The sequence below is a fragment of the Lethenteron reissneri genome, chromosome 24 (assembly GCF_015708825.2).
Source record: "Lethenteron reissneri isolate LAM-NWPU_2019-01 chromosome 24, ASM1570882v1, whole genome shotgun sequence".
Lineage (NCBI taxonomy): Eukaryota > Metazoa > Chordata > Hyperoartia > Petromyzontiformes > Petromyzontidae > Lethenteron > Lethenteron reissneri.
The window spans coordinates 4,829,976-4,853,148 of record NC_083802.1 but is presented as its reverse complement, the minus strand read 5'-3'; the positions used below and the strand labels follow the sequence as shown (position 1 = coordinate 4,853,148).

At 39.4% G+C, this 23,173-nt stretch overlaps 1 protein-coding gene across 1 annotated transcript in view; it reads right to left on the bottom strand.

Moving 5' to 3' along the window:
• LOC133346443 (death-associated protein kinase 2-like) overlaps positions 1-23,173 on the bottom strand; it is a 60,309-nt gene that overhangs the window by 4,696 nt on the left and 32,440 nt on the right. Inside the window, exons 4-11 of the mRNA XM_061558013.1 lie at positions 15,113-15,251; positions 13,183-13,312; positions 11,174-11,222; positions 10,642-10,668; positions 9,115-9,267; positions 7,449-7,494; positions 1,406-1,495; positions 137-235 (exon numbers count right to left, since the gene is read on the bottom strand). Coding sequence (XP_061413997.1) covers positions 137-235; positions 1,406-1,495; positions 7,449-7,494; positions 9,115-9,267; positions 10,642-10,668; positions 11,174-11,222; positions 13,183-13,312; positions 15,113-15,251 — 733 coding nt within the window. The remainder of the gene's footprint in view (positions 1-136; positions 236-1,405; positions 1,496-7,448; positions 7,495-9,114; positions 9,268-10,641; positions 10,669-11,173; positions 11,223-13,182; positions 13,313-15,112; positions 15,252-23,173) is intronic.

The window sequence follows — 23,173 nt, the reverse complement described above, 5'->3', positions numbered from 1 at the left end:
GGTAACTTCTTAAACCATTTTATTGTACCATCTGAAAATGTTTGTGGAATGATGGCGACGACGCATGTAAATGAGGCTGTCACACATTCTGCCTGCACTGATCTAGGGTGTGTATGTGGTATGTGTGTGTGCTCACCATGTGGGTAGTGCAGGAAGCATGGTTCTGCTCAGTTCCAGCTTTGGGCATGTGTGCACGTGAGAGCTGGTTGCACAACCGCACCACTCGCAATGAGAGCTGGGAGAGAAAAAAAGGGGAAACCGCATTTTCAATACGTTCATTGCTATTTAAAACTGGATAGTCGGTGAAATGTTATATGTTGCGCCGGGGAACTCCAGCCACACCATGTAAATTGTTGTGCATTGCTTGACTTATTAAATATCACAAAGATGATGTCCCATTACAGAAGACAGCACAGTTTCCGTGGACATTGAACTCATTCGGTTAACAACGAGTGGTGCAAATTTGTTGATAAATAACATTGGTTATCCCTACTTGTAAATTAGCAAAGAAGGGACATAGGGCCGGGAGCTACTTACCTAGAAAATCTATACATCCAAGAAACGGTTACTTGTTGTATTATAATGTTTAATGCGAGCTACACTTACCACTTCAATTTGTAAAAAAACCGGAACACCCCTTTATCATTCCGTCTTTAACCAAGACAGCCTTTCTATGACTAAAGTAATATTTACACTGATGATTCTGAATATTTGATTCACATTACAATGAGTGTTTATACTTGACATAATGCGATATGAATATTGAAAATTATCAGCGTTATCCACGAATATTTGTCCCCAACAACAATAATGTTCTCCCTCATTATGAATAATCTAGTTTTCATACTCTTTGGTTCTTTCGGTAAAGTCACGTAGGTATTAAATACTTTACCGAAAGAACCAAAGAGTATGGATTCCTGCAGTCACGACAGCTTCAAATAAATCTAGTTGTCATTACATAAAATTAATTGTGAGGATATTTTACATTTAAAATATGTGGGCTGACACAAATAAAACATTTTCACAAGGTGACTCTCTTGCATGAAAGTAGTTCCCAATGATAATAAACAGGAATGGCTTCATCATCACATCCTCAGAGTCAAGTCAATGCATCTCATGCATTGTGACGGTGCCCATATCCATTGGAGATCCTTTGTCAGTTGTGGAAATTCCACATGATGATGGCAATAGGTTGCTATCCTGTATGTGCAAGAGTATAAACATCAACCCACATGCTATATTTAAAGAATAGCCTGCTACTCCGATTAGCACGGTTGTCTGTGTACGGTGCAAAAGAAGGTGAACATGCATGCATACATGCAATAGTTTACAAGGCAATAATGTGAAATATAGAACAGCTTTTGTCATTTTAAGAAGAGCTTTCAGAAGGTGATGAATCGCATACCCTCCACTTCCTGCGTGCATTGAAGCTCTTGAGATTCTCCAGGTTAATGAAGGACAATTTTCTGTGCAGCAGTTGATGTTTGTCCTTTGGCTGGAAAATGAAATCAGAATGAGGTAGGAATTATGAAACAGGTCAAATTGACACGAAGCAGCAACAATCCACTTTTTTTTAATACATTGCACGTTGCAGAATTCCAATGATTGACTTTTAAATCATACAGGATAAATATTTGAGACTCAACACCCGGTGCCAGGGAGGGATTTTTGTTGTTGTTATGGTTTGGTGTTTCTTGGGACCAATGATTTGGACTGTTAAAATAAGTTCAAGTAAAATATATTGTATTTAAAGCACATTCACAGTTATAACTGAACTTTGTGTATCTTCAGGTCTTTAATGCAATCTACATTGAGAGTTTCAACTATGTTTTTGTTATTATTTTGATGATCATCATGAATTTAAGCGAGGTTGCCTTAAAGTATCGATGCAGTACCTTCCCAAAAGACACGTTGATATCAATTGGCTTCATGAAAAGGTCAAATAATTCAAAATATATTATTTTCAATGAAAGTTACTGTTGAAATAATCTTAGCTTCGTGTATACTTTTTCCAAATGATTTATTAATGCGATTTTTGTATTTAAAAACGTGTATTCAAGTGTACATAATTACATATTCTCAAATATAATATTTTAATTTACATTTCATCAAAGATGAAGAATACATAAGGAGGTATGCAAAAAGTATTAAAATGACAGATTAGGTAAGCAAGAGGAAGTTATTAGTAATGAGAAATTAAACGTATGCTCTATTCGAGATTACTGTATTTAAATTTGCTTTCACATATGTGCTGCATATAGAGTGGTGACACAGTGGGTAGCATTACGAGCCTCGTGAGTTGATTGAGATTCCCGGTCATGGCTAACATCAGTGACATCTAGGTTTGTCCAAGGCCCCCCTTTAATACATCCATACTGAATCGCATGGCGGATGTATTGACAAATACATATCACCCATGACCAATACAGTGTGGGGAGGCCCTATTCCAGCCAGAGAATGATAAAGAGCTGACAGTTATTTACACGAAGTATGTTAGCCCTGGGTGATAAAAGAAAATGTGTGGACTTTGATGTCTGCAGTCAAGGTCTATGCTCAAGAGAGTGAAAATGTGAGGCTGCAGTGCTAATCCAATATATATGTTGCATTGTTTGGGTAACTTTATAGGAATGTAATGAGTCACTCGGCCCTATCCTGGCCCTCCAACCCCTCTACTGCCACGCCATTCAGTGAATTGCCACAATTCAGGATTAAAGTTCAGTAATCTTAAATTTTTTCAAATCTTGTTTCTTGATCTTGTTTGTAGGTGTGATGCAATCCACCAATTCAAGAATTTAAACTGAATTATACACTCATGATATATGCCTTGAGTTGTTCTTGTAAGACTTAATTATTTACAATCCCTGCAGAGTTTGTGCAAATTATGACAAAACGTTACCTTGCGGCGAATGCAGCGAGACAGCGTGCGCGCAAGTCAAATTACAACACAACACTTACAAACCAGACGAAAAGTCATTGTTGAACCGAATCGTGACAATTCAAAAAATCAGGAGGTGGGCGAATCATTGCATGCCTGCTCATCTCTATCACTCATTATGCGCGGTGGAGGAATCCAAGAATCACCCCGTAATGAAAGCTACATCCCTGCTCGGTGGAGCAGCCCACATCTCAAACATGAAGGACTGAAACAACTCAAATGTGGACTTACGTTTTAGTCAAAACTTGATAGTGAACCAAAATGCATAACTGTCACACTTAAACATTCTGCGTCTTCGCACTATCCTACATTATTTAAAAGTAGTTGTTGAAAAGCAACAGATGCTCAGGATAATAAATGCTCTATTGACCCAAAGGCCATGTGTTACTTGAGCACCCTATCCGCTTGAATGCACACACTCCTGCAACCAGCTGCACAGATATCTGCTCAGTTGGGAGCTGAACTTTGAACCCAGCACAACATTTTGCTCAGCCATTCTGCTCTCCAGTTCCTTCAAAGCATTCCACTGCAGTATCCAGCTTTCGCTGGCCATAGCACATCTGTGGTGGCCCTTGCTGGTTCCTCTCTGTCTGCCTGCCTTCCATGAGCTGCTTCTGATACAGAAAGTCGCATTATGAACTTCTTGGAAGCAGTCTCAATGTGGCCAGAAATTATTTCGTTTCTGCCAGGTTTGCTAATAAACATGAGTAATACACAGTCACCTTGCTTGGTGTTCGGGGAGAGTATGACTTAGTTTTATACTTGTGAAGGCACGGAATCCATCTCTAGTGTCTGCCCTCTGCCCTTTAATCGCCAGATCATACATTCCTCTGCACATTGCTCTCCAGTACAGAGATATGTGAGCAACTGTATCGCACGCTTTTGTCAGGCAGTGTGATGCCTCCATCTCCAGGCAGTATGATGCCTCCATGTTCAGGCAGAAAGTGCCTCTAACGACGGAGGGGAAACGTCACGAAGCAGTAAGGAGCAGCGCTTGCCACGGCTATCCCAAAAGGGCAGCTTTTAAGAGCATTTCTCAATAATATACCGTACTTTTTAACATTGATTCACTATTGTTAGTGGAGTTATTTTGTTTTACTTTATTTAGTTTCACAAAAATTGTCACTATCAATAATGTAAGAATGCAATAATTGTCCATGGATGATTCAATCAATGCAAAAATATTTCAAACACAACGTGATATTTTTGGACTACTTAAAAAATTGTAACAGGACTTCTAAAGATTTGCAAAACATTCCATGTCAGCAGCTAATGTTTTTTTGCAATAAGCCACGTAACAGATTCCACTGAAACACACAAAAAAATACATTTCCAAACATCTTTCGCAAATTACTTTGCATTTCATCTGCAGGACCAACATTAATTTCATTCAAGACATTTTGTTCTCTGACCACGTCACATTTTTGAAGGAACATGCACTATCGTGCCAGCAGGCAAGATTCGGTCAGGTGTGGACTTGGCAAACCCAGGCAGTAACAAGCACACACGCAACAATTTATGGTTGTGAAACATCTACCGCACTGTCAAGAAAAATTACGAGAAAAATGCAGTTTCAATGCTTTCGCACGCAGGTATGAACACAGCTGAAAATTTTCTTCACGGAATGCTTGGGTAAGTTAGGTCTAATCCATTGAGATATACAATATTTCCATAAAATTTACCTAACATTTAGGCTTTTACCTTAATAATAATTTCCATTAGTAAGGCTCAATTCATCCGTATATCCCAATGCGCCATGTACGGAAAGCATGAAATAAACAAATCCGGGTAAACGACCAGAACTAAGGAATGAAGGCCAGTTTAAAGTTGTCTTTTTTTTAAGACAGACTTAACATTTATAACTATTCTGATTGTCTTATTAGCAAAGGCAAAGCGTTCTAAAGTTTGGGAGCTGCATTGGCATAAGCCCGATCACCTCGGGAAATAATCCGTGACCTCTGAGTACTCAGAAGGAGGAGATCCAGAGCTCTCAAGGACCTCGTTGGAGAGTAAACATTTGATCAGTTCCTGTAAATATTGCGGGGCTAACTCATTGGGGGCCTTGTAGGTCAGCAGCAGGATCTTAGAGTCCACTCGATACATGACTGGTAGCCAATGCAAAGACAAGACATCAGCTATGATGTGCTCGCGAGAGCACTACAAGCTGCATTCTGAATTATGCAGCCGACTGATATTGCTCTGAATAATGAAGTTTGGATTTCACACAAGGCATATGTGGCTTGTTAAATGATATTTATGTTAACACAGCTTCACATTCAAGTGGAAATGCCATAGTTCAGCGGTAAGCAAAGGTTAGTTCTTAATTTATAGACTTTGAAAGCAAAGACAGATATTCTTGGAGGCATATGAAAATTGCAGCATTTCTTAATGCAGGTGCACATACCAGCGAATATGTGGAGCTATGGAAAGCACAGGTTGTGCCCACCTGCTACACGGAATGTTACAGTGACAGATTTGCTGACAGCTCCGGTAGCTTGCAATCACTGTTTTACATCCCCAGCTGGTGTGACTGTTCATGTTCTCTATTCGTACAACAGGGCCTGTTCGATAGCCTACCCTAACCTGCAATCAACTGCCGAACACTGTAATTGCTGAGGTCAGCACCCAAAATGTTAACTCGAGTGCATTGGGCTTTGATGGTTTATAACGGTGGCCACAGAAAAATATCATGTTAAAGATATACCGAAGAGCCACATTCAAATCTAAGGGAAAAAATTACATTAAAACGGTTTAAATGTATTTATTGGCAATGTAAAAGTTATCAATCTAAGAAAACATGAGTAAATATGTTACAGCTATAATCTCACTATTCCTGTCTAAATATGAAGAGTTTCACGTTCGTCTCTAGCATTACCATAAAAGGCAATATATATTTTCGTTAAAGTTTCATGATTTTGTCTGTATATTGATCGTTTTTCCCATTTATGGCATTGCTATTGACGGATGTTTTGAGTTTTCGTTGTGTTTGCTTCTGCATATGATTGCGAACAAGCAAACATATGCATTTTAACAAAAAAATGTTTTGTGTTTGTCTGTGATTGGATTTACGCTTAAATAAGTTTCTGCACTTATAGTATATTGCAGTGTAATACATTGCAGCTTTTAATCCGTACATATTCACAATTGAGTAGACATGCACGATAGCAGCTCATATTTGCAATTGATGTGTCTTGCATAGACTTAAATAATGAAATAATATTTGCCAAAAAATGGCATATCAAATGACAAACATCTAATTATGTAATAAGCATTTAGACATTGTTTGGTACATTACTATGAATTACCGTATTGTGTGATGTACAACTACAAAAGCCGCTATTGTATTCAGTGTTTTCTTTGTATATATATTGTCAATTTTAAAATCGTCATAAAAAACCCCTGTATAGTTATCATAACATTACACATCGCCCACATCGTCAAAAACTAATGTAAGAATACTCCCTTAAAGAGTTGAAGAAAGGAAAATACAATTCCAACCAATAGACATTGATCATTTTATAAAGTGAAAAAACAAACCCTGGGAACATTGAGTAAAGTACATGGAGTCTGTAACATAAGCTTTAACTACACATGGTTGCAGAGTGATGGGATTAGTTATGACAGCATTTTTAGTGGAAGAAGATGTTTAAGAATAAATGACCAGAAAACACAAAGCATACGTGGATTAGAGGGAGCCAATACATCTGTTAGCAGCCAAAGCCTTAATGTGTAACAGACTTGGCTAACAATAAACAGGCTTGATGGAAGAAAAGCCATGCATATGAATCAATATGTTAAATATATGACGAATATGACGAATACCCTAAATGTGTTTGTCCTATTTTTATCAATAATTTTCTATTTATTTAATATGACTTTATATATAGTCCATTTAAAACAGTCTGCATCAGCAACAGGCCATGCTTTCCCACCTGATGACGGATGCTTGTGTTGCGCCCGAAACGTCGTGCTTTAATTTAGTTGTTTTTCATTTATTTAATTTATTTATTTTCACCTACGTGACTTTACCGAAAAAAAACAAAGAGTGTTTCTATATACTCATTTATGAAAATGTCATGAAGGTAATGAACATTTTAGAGATGGCGGACTTTTCCCAAGGGAACATGCCCAAGAGGAAGATCGCTGCTGAAGAGATGGAGAGAGCCCTCTGTCAATCCACTAGTGGCCCTAGGCCTCCTCATGCCGTGCAGGTCATTGGGGTTGTTTGGTCATATTTCACTACGGTGATTTGGCGAGGTCAGGTTGAGATAACACCAGAGGTCGTCGGGTTCATAGCTGAGTGCCCAGACTATTGCACCACTGTACCCACCCTAGGATCATGTTTTTTGCCGTAAGTATACACACAGTAAGTTTATCAACATTTTTAAAATTAACAATATGACATGTAACTTTAATTACTAGGTGCCGTGTACATCATGAGAGCACGAGTGCATACAACAAAAGCGTAAATGTTTGATCAGTTCGCTCATGGATACATGACGTAAAAGCATACCTTAATCCAAGGATGGTGTATGGCCTCTTCAATATTCATTCTCTCTCTATGAAAGAAAATCATACATTACCGTGCACACTTAACCTATACAGAACCTCATTATGATTATTGTATATTCCAATAAGGTGGCAGCTGGCCCTGATGATTGTTATTAATTTCTGGAAGGCATGCTTATCAGTTGTCGGCCGCTCTTAAGCTTGCATGTCACCTTTGCTATTCTAAATTACCATCTAGACTTTGATTTTGCATCTAATGACGGACTTGCCATGCTGTTGTGATATTGCTGTGTGCCCTTTCAACATGGTTTGATCCACACTGTTGCACATCCTCTCCTTTCGCACCTTCATTTTCCAGCCATTATTTTGGCACTGTCTGACGGTTACACATCCCTCTCTGGTGACAACAGCAGATGCCTAGCATGCTCGAAGTCACTTGGCAGATCACAATGTTTATTTTACTTGCTCACCAGGCAGCAATGAGCAAATTGAAATGACACTCATAAACTATCTTCTTGGTTCTTTCGGTAAAGTCACGTGACTTTACCGAAAGAACCAAGAAGATGAATCCCTGCAGTCACGAAAGCTTTAAATCGAAATTTAACTCATGAACTAATTTGCCTTATTACGTGAAAGGAAATATTGTTAAATGCAAAAACATTGCATTTCAAATAAAGAAAATAGAATGCACCTTTGATAATTTTGGTAACTGCACAACTGCTGTTTAATGTAACAGCAGAGTTAATAATATAACATTCCTTGAGAGTATTACTCTTTTTTGTTATCAAGTAATTATACATTGATTAATAATTGAAAACACATCAGTTGTCTATGCAACGCATGTGCTAAACGTCTAAAACTATTCAAAATTTCACAATTAAATCATTAAAAGATTAGTCGTGTGATTATATAATCACACGACTAATCTTTTAATGATTTAATTATCTCCAATTGGATGTAAATGAATAATTACATAACTGAGGCATTTAGTGACTTTTTCAATTATTAGCATTAAAAACATTCATTCCAACATTTTCCACAATAAAACAATGTTATAAACCTAAAATGTGAGTTTAACTTTTACAAGCCCTGTATAATATTTAACACATGTATTTGTTCAGGAACAAATTCTTAATATCCACATATATAACAAACATGATGTTTCACTCTTATGGCCAACACCAAGTGACGATTATCTGAACTGGTCCTGGGCCTCCACTAGGTCGACTCAGCCTCAAATGGGTACCTGGTACGCCACTGGGGAGACAAAGGTGACCGGTGTGGTGCTGGTCACCCACCCCCTCGTGTGCCGTGCCAGCCTTCATAGGTGATGCTCGCTAACAGCACTTGCCCCAACAGTCTGTTAAGGCTATACGGTGGACCTTTGTGTACCAAGCTCTAACTAATCCCAGGCCAATGCTTGTAGCAATCAGAATTGGACATATTGTATTTGCCCATGACGGAATCAGAAGCTAAGCTGAGTTAACTAGTGCTTGGATGTGTGACTGCAGTGCATACAAAAGGCGTTATAGACTGCTGCTGGACTACATTGTCACCACAGTGTGACAAAATCCATTGTTGTACTGTCCTGTGCTTCAGTGTCTATGCTTCCCACCAACCAGCAAGTATGGGCAGAACGTATACGAACAACCATGAGTTTCAGTCCTTACTTGGGGCTTTTTAAAAGCAGCCTTTGAATGAAATTTTTGGCAAGAGCGCTGGTCTGCTTGAAATACTCCTCGTCGAACTGGTATTCCACGGCTGAGATGTTGCTCAGGGTCTCCTCCTTGGTGTCACCCAGGAATGGGGAGGCCCCACTCAGCCTGCGTGGATGAAAGGGAGAAACGATGCAGGTACGGGGGGTGAAGGTGTGGGAGGGTGAACACGAGGACAGGGTCACACGAGGAGGGGGGTTGGGTCACATGAGATAAGTCACACCGGGACACCAAACGGGTGTCTGTAACCAGCCTGAGATGAACCCTGACGATATGGTTTATACTGTCTAGGGTCTGCAATCTTAATGTGATCTTGAAGCCTCCCTGATGTGCAATGACTTGACAAATTCGCCAAACCTCTTGCTGGAAAAGTCGTAGGTTCCATTGGAATGTTATAAAGTAACTTTAAAAAAACATGTATGCAAATCTCCCTGCCACTAACCAATCCACACTCTTAAGTCTCTCTCGATTTGCAAACGAAAGAAAAAAGTCATGAATTCACCTTGAGGCTTGAGCGAACGCGTTTAACCAAGTGTACTTAGAACAGTACTGTAATGTTCTCATTGATTAATGTAAATGTACTCCTATACTAAAATCTATGGCATGTCACTTAGAAGTTAGTCGAGAAAAATCGAAATTCTGATGACAAGGTTCAGTCCTCCACACCGCAACCACTGTTGATAAAACGCGCATGCTAAGCTAAAACATGTCCATGCTCTGATGCGTCTATGCAAAAAAACACGATACTGAAGACAACATAAATATTGTACGACATATGCAAAGTAGTTCTATGACCAAATCACCCAGAATGCCGCAAATCCCATCAGACCTCGGAAGTCAAAACGGAGGTGAGCCTGGCTAGCTCTCGGATGGGTGACCAACATGTTCGCGGACAGGCGTAGAGGGCAGTGCAGCAAACTCCACTGTCGTTCTGCACTCCCTGCCACCTTTACCCACCCCGCACATTGGATAGTGGTGAAGTATGGTGCAATAACCCTCACAGCCTGCACGGCGTGGAGACATCCCCACATCCAGCAGTGGATTGACAAATGGGCTGTGCTTGTGCACAGCAACTCGCTTTAAATAAAATGGAATCGCTGCCAGTGTGTTGTTCTCTTCATTCTTTTTACCGGTAACGCAATATGGGAAACTAAGCGGCAGTTTATTCCAGATCGAGGACTTTACAGGGTCGTCCTGTTCAGTACGCCAACATTATGTCTCGGGCTGTCATGCCGTAGCTGCACTGTCTGCAAAGTGGGACAACAAACTCGGAAGATATACGAATAAATACACTTCACATTGTTGAAACGTTCTTCACCGCACCGACTGTACTGGACATCTGTGAAAAAGAGCTTTATAGCTCATCGGATTCCTCCAGTATAAATAAATATTCAGATTCTTTGTCAAAAAGTGCATTCATAAACACATGATATAATCTAAAAATAATACTGTGAAGAGTCACAGTTGACCATATATACTTACAGAATGTATGTCATTACTCCAATGCTCCTGAAAAAAAAATACGTTTGGTTGGTTTTAAAATTGACAAACACAATAGAACACAAAACTGTACAGTAAAAACTATTTGGATTCATATTGCAAATGTTGTGCTTATTTTTATTATTAATATGATATACCCAGGAAAGCCGCACTGAATCTCAATAATTTTCAGGATGGTCCTGCCACATTTTTGCAATAGTAGTATAATTACCGAGAAATTTAAGGTATTTTTCAATATTGGAATTTTGGGATGTTACATTTAACGTGTTTTTAGCTTTTTAACATTTATGCAAGTCTATAACTATTATAGATTTGAAGTTTTCGTGACTGCAGGGATCCACATACTCTTTGGTTCTTTCGGTAAAGTCACGTAGGTATAAAACATAACTATTATTCAATGCAATTATTTAATTTATTATTTTATCTTTATACGTGACTTTACCGAAAGAACCAAAGAATAATAACTATTATTATAGTTGTATTAACAAGTAGAACTTTGTCCATCTTAACCCACCACATATCAGCTTGCACTCCGAGAGGCTCGTAGTTGACAATCTCTGGTGCTGTAACAGACAAAGACAAAGATCCCCCTTATAGCCTTAACAGACTGTTGGGGCAAGTGCTGTTACCAAGCACCTATGAAGGGCGGAATGGCACACGAAGGGGTGGGAGGCATGCACCACGCCCGACCGCCTTTGTCTTCCTGGTGGCCATGTTTACACATCGAGTGCAATGCATTAGATGCATACGAAACGTCTCTGCTGTTCTAGTATTCCTCATCTGAGTGCTGGTGAATTATGTCCAGGGAATGGATTTTTGGTGAGGACCAAATATATTTTGATATTTTGTCAAAGTGTCAACATCATCAAACAGGCACAGGTCATGCTCATTTCTATCGATGGCCCTCAGCCAGTGGTGGAGTTTCCCAGTTATTCTGGCATGGGCCAAAATAGTTTGGGACTGTCTTTGCTGTTGTTTTGCTGCCTTACCCAAGCTTGAGAATTGGTGTACTTGTGCAATTTGAACTTATATACTTTACTAATTTATTTATTTATTTTTAGTGATTTGCTTACCTTTCCGAAACTTTGCATTGCTATCGTTGTATGTAATGTTTTTTGTTGCAACTCTCTGACCTGGATATCTGTGAAAAAGAGCTTCATAGCTCATCGAGTTTATTCAGGATAATTATTAAAGCCTACAGCAATATCAGAGTGGCACTGCATGTATGAGTATTTCTTAAAGCGTTTTACAAACAAGGCACAAAAACAAGAATATCTAATGTCTGTCTTGAGTTACGTTTCTGTATACAGATATCCCTCGATTCACGATAGGGATGCGTTCCTCAAAAAACACGCTTGTAAAACTACATTTTGTACATCGAATTGGCTTTTCCCATTAATTTAATATGAAAAATCAGGGATGTGTATAGGACAGTCATTCCAACTACTCTTAACCTAAAAAAAGATAACACCTATATCACTTTTCACAATACAAAAATAATAAGAAAGAACATAGATATTAAAACGATTGAATAATAGTTAACTGAAACAAAAAAATATCAACGTTTTCAGCGACCTCACCAAAAGATCTGCATTTTGGAATGACTGGAAAGGTGATATGGCGGCGTTACTGTCGCACTGCAGGGATACCGTGACGCCGTCGTGGATGGATGACGCAGCCTCCCGGGTGGTTCATTTGATCTCGTTGTTTGCGTGCCGTGTGAAATTTCGTTCACGTGGAAATTCGATTTCGTAAATTGAAAAGTGTCCAGAATTTGTCAATTGCATTAACGTGACATTTTGTAAAACCGAACATTCGTAAATCTACTTGTATTTCAATGTTACTAGAAATGAGGTCATGCTCTTTGCTGTGACTATCTTACAGATAATGTGTGACTTTGTGTTTTCCGTATCATGTTCTGAAATATCTTAGAATTATGCTTCGTGCTGATATTGTACTTATACTCTATAGTAAGCGTTGCCTGTGATAAGTCAATTGTATTTATATTATTTGTATTTAAGACAACATCTGAAAAAACTTAAACTGTGTGCAAAGTCACAACTGAAGTTAGGCTTCTAAGATACTGCATTGATGACTTTGAACAAGTTAAAAACTTTGCCGTGGCTGCAATCGTCTTTCATTGACTTTGCAGTTGCCTTTGTTCCACTCTACTTTTAGTTAGCATTGCATTGGATATGTTATATTCATGTTTTATTCCTATTAATACTATTAAATTATAATTCCAGGGTTTTGTTTTTTTACTTAGGTACAGCTTTAGAGAATACATGCGGTTTATCCATAATTGTAATATTTTATTGGCAAAAGTGTCAGATCGGAATCTCTGGATGCGCGCCTCCGATTCCCCGCACGATTATCACAGCTGGCTACGTATGCTGCGAAAGAAGTTCAACATACATGCAATACAAGGGGCAGTATATGCATGGCATATTTGTGCATCATTTCAGCACTTTGAAATTCTGCAACATTCAGTGCCATGTAAATCCTTATCCTTAAAACCCTTACCTACAAATTCAGGTGTCCCGAAAATATGTCTAAACTCCACACCATCCACAATGCTCTGCGCCAGTCCGAAGTCAATGATCTTGACATTGGCTTTAGGTGCACGGTTTTCCAGCAGCATTATGTTCTCAGGCTTAACACAGGATAGAAGGAGCACACAGTCCTGTGATGAATACTATTTCAAAAGCACACCTACTTATACTAAAATCAATCGACTCAGTCACAGTGTTATACAGTGTAACAAGTTCAAGTTCATTTATTAGGTATAGCCCTGTGAGCCATTCGGCTCTTGAATCGGGTGCAACCGCAACAAACAAAAAACAAAAACATGAACAAGAATACATCTTATAGTGACTATGTGTAACATAGTGACTATATGTAACATGCTTGATATCCATACAATTAACTGCATTTTTGAAGGCCCATGTGCAGGGCTATAAGGCTCACAAGACGTGTAGTTTTTTTTCTTCTTCTTCAAAAGAGACATAAACTCCATAGCATAACAAAATCATGGCGATGTTTTCTTAATACACTGGACAAATGAGTTTGTAATGCATTTTAAAATGTGATATGGTTTGACATCAAGTCGAGTCATGTAATAGGGTTAATGTATGGGATTTGCTGAGAAGAGATCTGTCCATATATTTTTTCCCATGATTTAACTAAACTGCATCATACACTCTTACACTATTGTTTCACTATTTAATCGACTCCAAAGGAATGATTGGCTGAGTCAAACTCCAAACTATACAGGCGTCAGGCTCAGGATCGAACCCACAACCTCTTGTATACCAGACAAGGAAGATAACATCTCGTAACCGTGACACCTTAACTTGATTAACAGAATTTGAAACATGGGGTAGAGTGGTGGCACAATGGTTTGCACCCTGTACTGTGAGTCCAGCCACGTGAGTTCAGTTCCCGGCCAAGGCAAACCCCCCCCCCCCCACTCCTAGCACAGTGATGCCTTCATCCAGCAATGAATTGGCAAAGGGCGATACATTCCTGCTATTTTAATATCGAGAATTGTAAGTGATATAACATCAATGTCCTATTGAATAGAAAACTGATAATAACGTAAACATATGATGATAAGTTCACGTCTAAAAATGTCTTTGCAAAGGCCAATATCTTGTGGAATGTGCGGTTAACAAGAAAGCCTGGTTTACATATCCGGGTGTATTGCAGTTCCCTCGCTTTGCAAAGAGATTCGGTAATAGCGAGATATGTACATATTCTTGGGTTTTTTCGGTAAAGTCACGTAGGTAAAACATTAAAATTAATAAAAGTAAAATAAAATAAAAATCACGACGTTTCGGAGGCAACACAAGCTTCCGTCTTCAGGTGGAACCGTCACAGCCACGACAGCTGTATCAAGTAAATGAGAGAGTGCAGGAGCTACCACTCCGTTTATATACCATTATATTATATACCATTATATAAACGGAGTGGTAGCTCCTGCAATCTCTCATTTACTTGATACAGCTGTCGTGGCTGTGACGGTTCCACCTGAAGACGGAAGCTTGTGTTGCCTCCGAAACGTCGTGATTTTTATTTTATTTAACTTTTATTAATTTTAATGTTTTACCTACGTGACTTTACCGAAAAAACCTAAGAATATGAATCCTTGCAGTCACAACAGCTTCAAATCGAGATATATACAGTTGCACCACACCTCCCATACACAATCTGGGTTCAACTAAATAATAAATACGTCTTGTTCTACAGGTTTATTTGCTCTGTTAGTCTACATGTAACATGAGCACACCGCTTGCATTGTGCATAAATAACCGATTCTCGCAAGCATGATTCCATGTGTATATCATAAGTGTAGGAATCAATTTTACTCGATTAATCGATACATCCTTGCATGCCAAGTAAGAATGGGCGAATGTTCTCGACTGAGAATTAATTTCCGGTGCGTTTCTCTCACCTTGAGATCAAAGTGGGCTATGCGCCTGCAGTGCAGGTAACTCACACCGTCCAGAATTTGCTTCAGGAACTCTGTGGCTTCATCCTCTGACAGCGACTCCTTGTGAGCTAGGAAATCAAACAGCTCCCCGCCAGATACCCTGCAAGGCATTCAGGACATGAGCAGCTCAGCGTGAGAAAAATATAGCCGCCCGTTGTTATGACCCACAACGAATCCTACTTGTGGCCCTCTTTACCCCTCATCACAGTACACATGGGTAGGCGCAGTCAGACAACATCACTGATTTGGGCATTGTGAGAATGTTTGACTTGCTCATGGCAGGATACGCGTTTAATCATTGTGACACGTGAGAAAGTCAATGCATAACACATGTATTACATGGCACAAGCAGCGAGTGATATGGCTTTCGTTGGTCTTATGCAACACTGCATGGGGTACATGTTATGGGAATCAATTCGAAGTTTGCAGGAAAATAAAACTGTGATAAAACATCCGACGGTCAAAAAATGTTAGTTTAAAAAATGTATTCTAATGCGACTGTTATATACTAAATCTTAAAAATATTCGTGCAATCCATAAACTCCCACTAAATGGTTTTGTTGAAATATCGTTTCCCCCCCACGGAAAGAAAACAACTCCTGTTTTTTTTACTTGCTACATATTTTGTAGGAATGCTGAAACAGCAAGAATCAGATTTGAGTAACACTAAATCACACTAAATCATATGGCTGTAGCGATAATCGAATTGCAAACTTGACTATTGCTGCTCTTTGTTTACCCCATTCCCCACCAGTGGACTGGCCACGACTGCCAATAACACTGCATATGTTAGTCTTCAAATGCCTGTTACGTACAACATTTAAAAATAAAACATTGCAATGCGAATGTTGAAACGAATGATAGCATCACGGGCATGACTGTGAATTATTAACATAATAAATTAGAAACATTATTTACATCATGAAATAAGAATGTAATGCCTAAATAAAAGGTTGTTGTTAAGTGGTTGGAGTTTTTTCTCTCAGACAGTTGAATGAATGGATGATTTTGTATTGTCACTAATTCAACCAGTTCTAGGTAGCGTCAAGATGAAAATGTTCTGTAAAGCTTACACTACATAACCAAAGCACATTTGTGAAAGCGTCTGTGCTATAAGAATGGCACAAACACTAAATTAACTTACTTTATTGGTTCATTATGGTTTTATGTGTCCTTACATTTGTCATAAGTAGTCATCCATCCGCATGCCCATCCAACTGGTGGATGTCAACTCTACACCTTTCATTATTCCCTTACCTACGGTGCTGACCATTCAGATGATTTCCCACAATTAGCCTGTACAGCGAATTGAAATATTAAGTTTCAAGAAATTGCAATCAAACTATCAACACATTTTCAATTCGTAGATTTCATATTTATTCAAGCAATATATTTTAAGATATGTTATCAATAAAAAATAAAACGTAATGGCTGTTTTACACGACTGCCTTTCACGAAATCACCCACAAATGTGCCCGACCTTGGCAGGTCTCAGCTCAGCCAAAGTCGAGGCTGGTGAGCACTTGGATGAGTGACTAGCAGAGGGCTTCTCCGGTGTTGTCTGTGTGGGGCTGCAACACCACCGTATTGCATGGGTTTTCTCTACATGGGAGTCAAGCACTCACTCAGAACTCAGAATCATTATTTATTCTGGAGGAATCCAATGAACTCTGCAGCTCTTTCTCACTGGCCAACGGTCCCAATGACAGGACCCCTCCTGAAAGAGACTTGAGAGTCAGGAAGGCTTCCATTGGGTTCATAATTGGCATCGTTATTATAATTGAGTGCACGTGCATCATCAGCTGTCTTTGATTGACTGACATGAGATAATAGAGGCCAAGGCCATATCACCTCATGTCAGTCACAGCTGCCACACACACTTTAACATTCTGCTTGATAATGGTGACTATCATTGCCAACGAAAACTTTACATTCTCCATCATATTTTTACTTTACATAGTGTAATAAATAAACATTGATTATTAATAATCCAACAATGCATTAATTCATCGATGCTTAAGCTCACAACGCATGCATTAAATCACTTGTGTAATAATCGATGGTGGAATGGGTTCGTGTGACCCATGCAACCGAGAGAGGCTGCTACAACCACCAGTATTTACAAGGAGAACCGACTCCTCAATAAAATCACGAGTTCGTTAAATCGCTCACGGGTGTGGAACCGTGACACCCATACAATAGACCATTCCTGACCCGAATGATTTCTGTGAGCTTGGTTTGTTTTTCCATGAGGCTGGGGTCGACAGCCGGGGTAGGTGGTTGGGTAGTGGGCCAATTGCATGAGAATCATTGCAACGGGCGGCGTGAGGTCTGAACCACAGGAAATCCCAGATTGGGAAATTTGTCCACAGTTACAGGGGAATTCAGAAAAAATATATTTAACGAAAATATGTTCTTTTCAGGGCTTCACTGTGGCAAAAAGGGTTGCTTTTAGGCTCTTCTGTCCAGGGGTTTTGACCCATGTTTATCCAAACATATCTGGCAGCCCTGGGATTACAAATCACGCTCAAAGACTCCATGCTGGTACATGAGCCTTTGGGGGTGGGGGATGCTTACACCGAATACACTGGACAAATTTCACAGTTTCAACCAAATTGCTCAAATAATGACACATTATTGCCCACCGCGTATCTCTTGAATGCACACGGATGAGATAACAATGCCCTCAAAGCAACATTTAACACAATAAATTATTTACTTTGCAATAGGTTTTCAATTCAGCACAGCTAGAAAAAAAACAGTGAATCCCTGCCAAATGTATATTAAAATTTTTTGCGATTGCAAGAACAATCTTATGCTGAACTGCAATAATACACCAATCATAACATTGCCAAGCAGTAAAAACAAGTCCTCCACCCAAGGAAAACAATGCATATGCCAAACCTCCTCTCCATCCAGGCAGAGGCTTCCCAAGGAAGCCATCTAGAAAAATCTTGTTGTAAACAATTTCCTTAAACTACGGCTTTTTTTCTCTCCGAACGATGAGCCAATCATAGTTCGTTTTTCCTGTTATGTAAGATTGTCTTTAATATGCATAATTTATTCTTTAAAGCACAATGCACTTAAAAACTACTAAAAACTATAAACTATTTAAATTTTACCAGGTAAGGCCCACTGAGCTACATAGCTCTTTTTCCAGAAGCGACCTGGCAACAAATGATAGCTCAACGAAGTGGCTTATCACGTCGGACATTTATAGCACCCAAATAGTCTAAATTCAAGTTTCTAAATTTGGAGGAAAAAAAACGGAGGACCTGGAGAAAAATCTACGTGACCATGGGTAGAGAGACATGCAAACTCCAAATATACCGGCATGAGGGTCGGGATCGAACCCACGGTCCAAGTCAAACAATTTGAACTGTTTAACCTGGTCAAGACAGGAAGCATTCTTAAGGGGGGATAGGGTTGCAGCAAGGACAATTTATGGATAAAGGGAGTTGAAATCGGATCACATGAAATAATCCCCGTGTTTCGATGCCACTCCGTGTCACATCATACGTCCAGTACCTCAGGTCCAAAATAAAATCTGCATTGTATTAATACGATTCATAATAATAATTTGGTGTTAATATTTGACACGGAACTTTTAATGTTCTATATACATGTGTTGGTGCAGAAAAAACAATACAATCATAAAAATGAACAAAAGATCCACAAGACACATTCATAAATTGTAAATTTCATTAGACCCAGTTAGAACTCGGCTCTTTTCTTTTGCTGATGCAGTAGGAATCATCTTCTTGGTTCTTTCGGTAAAGTCACGTAGAAGGAAAATAATAAAAAGAAGCCATATAAATAATAAAATAATTCTCATTTGTGAGAATAATTTTATTATGTTTTATTTTAATTCTTTTATTATTTCCCTTCTACGTGACTTTACCGAAAGAACCAAGAAGATGAATCCCTGCAGTCACGAAAGCTTTAAATCGAAATCAGTAGGAACCACTTGTCTCATCTCGCACTTCCAATTAGCACGGTTGGCTACGTACGGTGTGAAAGACGTTCAGCATCCATACATACATGATCTGACACGCACCACACACCCCTCGGACCAGAGGTCTCATGAGACCCGTTTATCTCATTATACTGTGATATTAAATCAGAAGGTACATCCGAATCTGCGCATTCTTACTTTGTTTAGCAGGCAAATATTACTTATTCAATAAATATACCGTAAAATAAACTGCTCCTTCGTTCATCCACTGCTGGAGAAAAGCCTTACCCATGTTATGTAAATCACAGGGCTTGTTTGACCTTACTTCACCACACTGGTTAGATCTTGATGGAGAAAGTCAGGGGTGACCAGGACCAGTTCAGATATCACTTGGCAATGACAATGGCTCTAGCAGCTGTAGCCGGGAATAAAAGTCAAATCCAGAATCAAAGTCATATTGTTGAGTTCATATCACTGTGCGATACCCACTGCACCACTGCTCCCCTTTCTTTCAATCGTCCTTCATGGGTTATGCATGGAAACACTCGTTTCATGTTGTTACAATGGATTTTAATATAAAACCTATTGTAAGGCAAATGATTTATCATCGATAAATTGTCGTCTATCCTTGTGTATTCAAAACGTAGAACATTGTGCTGCATTCTTGTATTGTTATTTTAAGAATAAACTTGAAACCGCCTGTGAAATATCATGAAGTAAAACCACCCCAAAGGCCCCTTACACCAGCAGACTGCCCTCCCGTGTTCCCACTGGCTAGAGATGACGATAGCGAGCCAAGCAATGTAACAAATAACATAAAAGTCAAGTCAAGTTAATTTATAAACGTGCGTTTAGATTATTGAGATTATTTAGCTGCTATACATTTCCACATGATAAGCCACTTCGTTGAGCTATCATTTGTGGGCAGGTCGCTTCCGAAAAATAAGCTCATAGCTCAGGATCAGAATCAGAATATTTATTTATACTGCAGGAGGAATCTGATGAGCTATGAAGCTCTTTTTCACAGATGTCCAGTGGGGGCGGTTAAGAACGTTACAACAAGTAATACAAAAACACAATAGCTCAGTGGCTTTACCTGGTAAAATTAAATAGTTTAAGCTTTATTGGTATATTTTGGTGTGATTTACTTGCCTTTCCTATACTTTGCACTCCAATCGTGTTTTTGTATTGTTTATTGATGTAGCGTTCTGACCCGCTCCTACTGGAAAAGAGCATTATAGCTCATCGGATTCCCCCAGTATGAATACCAATTCTGATTCTGATATTTGATGAACCAGGTGAGAACTCAAGAGACCTGCATGAGTCTCAATCGCAAGAACGACCCCGGGTTGCCAATTAGACAACAAGAAAAACAAAGTGCAGCAATGAAGCAAATGGAAATCACCACAAAAAGAACAGTGTCACATGAAAAATAATAAATATTGCACAAATATAAATCAATGTGAGGTTATACATTCCCCGTAGCATAAGTTGTCTCTTGTAGACATTTCGGTCATGCCACCGAGGACGCTGCTACAGTGTAAATGGTTAGCACACTAGACTTGCAATCAGAGGTTGGTAAATCTGGATTTGAAGCTTTCGTGACTGCAGGAATCCATACTCTTTGCTTCTTTCTGTAAAGTCACATAGTTAGAAATAAGCTGCTGACAACAAGAGTTTATGTCAGCGGTTGTCCTGCTGTATCGGTGCCACCTGATGAAGGTCGCTTGTGTTGCCATCGAAACGTCGTGATTTGTTTTATTTCTAACTACGTGACTTTACCGAAAAAACCAAAGAGTAGAGATTGGTAATTTAAACTCCTGGCGTGGCGGCTTGAACAGTCGGAGCGTTTATTAAATCCTGCCCCTCTCCACCCAACAGTAAAAATTACTTCTAGATTTGAAGTTTTCGTGACTGCAAGGATCCATACTCTTTGGTTCTTTGGGTAAAGTCACGTAGGTGAAAATAATAATAAAATTAAATTACAAAAAATAACAATAAAATAAAAGAATAAAAAGTGAAAACAACTAAATTAAATGTTTTAATTAGTTTTCACCTTTTTATATTATTTTTTTCACCTACGTGACTTTACCGAAAGAACCAAAGAGTGTAGTAAAAATTAGCAGTAAAAAACAGGGGTACACAATAGTTACTTGAACGGTAGGTCGCGTATGGTGGGTTAAGGTGTGGGTACTCCTACGTCTTACAAAGTTTCTGGCCAACATGGAAAAGTAGGACAAAAAATACCCCAAAGAGAGGAGCTCTAGAGCTGCCTCTCGTGGAGGCCCTTCAGTCGTGTGAACAAGCTATTGCAGGGCTGCACCTTTATCTTTACAAATTCGACCCAATGGTAATATAATGCAGGAGCCCATCGCTATGTGCGAGTTCTGGAGTTGCGAGTTTCGCGTATTTGCGAGTCACTCAATTTATACTAATTTCCTGTTCGCGACCCGCCGGACTCCAGTGTCCACGAGTGTACGTAGTGCCAGACGAACGACACTGGGGAGATGCGCACAGAATGTTGTTACATTTGAAACCGTCTGCGAAGACGAGGCACGCGACATCGGCTGCCCGCTCAGTCCTCAAGTCTCGAAGTAATCCCGTTCGGAAATCGCTATTGTACATTTTTACTTCATACGTACTTGCGGTTGTCTCGTTTATACATTTTGGAACAAATGAGTCGACTGTGAGGTCCATTAAAAAGAACGCGAATGCAATCGGGGAAAGTAGTGAGGCGAGTGCTCCCCAGAGTGCTAAAATGATAACAACCGTGCGGCGTTGTTGTCAAACACCTGCATTTCCCAAGGAGTCATCCTCCTGAACTCCTCATTTGAGATGCCGCAAAGTGGAATAATTCTTATTCCACCTTGTTTTCTTTAATATATAAACAGACGAATGAGATCAATCGTGATATTAAACAAGTAAAAGCAGACCGTGTCACTCACTTTTATTTTTGACCAGTATTTTAATCTGTTCATTGCTCTGTTTCTGGTCCATGGCCAAGTGCTCTTCCCCATGAACCCTTTGAGATGAATCTTGATTTGAAGCTTTCGTGACTGCAGGAATCCATACTCTTTGGTTCTTTCGGTAAAGTCACGTAGGTATAAAATAAAATAAATCACGACGTTTTGCATTTAAGCGTTGTAACAAAAAATGCATTTCACTATCCTTATTATGGTCTCCAAAACGCAAGTCACAGTGGTATTTGATGTTAACTTGTCTTGCACTGAATCCGAATGTTCGAACGTATGTGGTCAACGACAGGAACAAGTTTTCTGAATGAAATTTGCTAATGTGGTTGGTCGGCATCTAAATTGGACCATGATTGACGATGATGGAATTGGTTACAGTGACCGTGCAGTGGAATAACACCACGGTAATGTCAAACAGACCTCCTCAGTATCGCCGCACTCAGAAGATGACACCATAGTTACCGCACGGCATCGCATCACACAACTGCTACTCACAGTGCCTCTTCAACAAGGCTCTTTTCCACAACCGGTGCTGCTGTTTCATGTTCTGCTCGGGGAGGTTCCTGGATCGGACCTAAAATAAAACTAATTTTAAGAGTCATTACACTCAAACTAGCGTGGGACAAGTTGGCACGAGCTCGAGAAAACCGCAACAAAAATGTTGATACCGTGTCGTATTGCAGATGTCATCGTGAGCAGTGGACTCGCACAACAAGCTCAGATGGATTTACCCAGGGTGGCACCACATAATCTCTAGAGATATTTAACAATTTAATTGTGCGATGGTTATGTTGTCATTCAAATTTGGAAACGCAATTCAAATATAATTTAAAGTTATACTTTAAGCATGTAATAAGTGCTGGGCAATGCTAAAAAACAACGTGTATTTGGCCAACTCAATAATGACACGTGTTAAAGCGTAGAAATGTTCATATTATAGTCTTACATGAACAGTTTGTGTGTTAACACAAAGAGTGTTTCAACATGTGGTGGCCATAAAGCTGTTGTAATAGGCATTCGCTAACAGCACTCGCTACCACCAGTTGGCTCCATGTGTGTGTGTGGGGGGGGGCAGGGATTGCCTTTATGTATTGT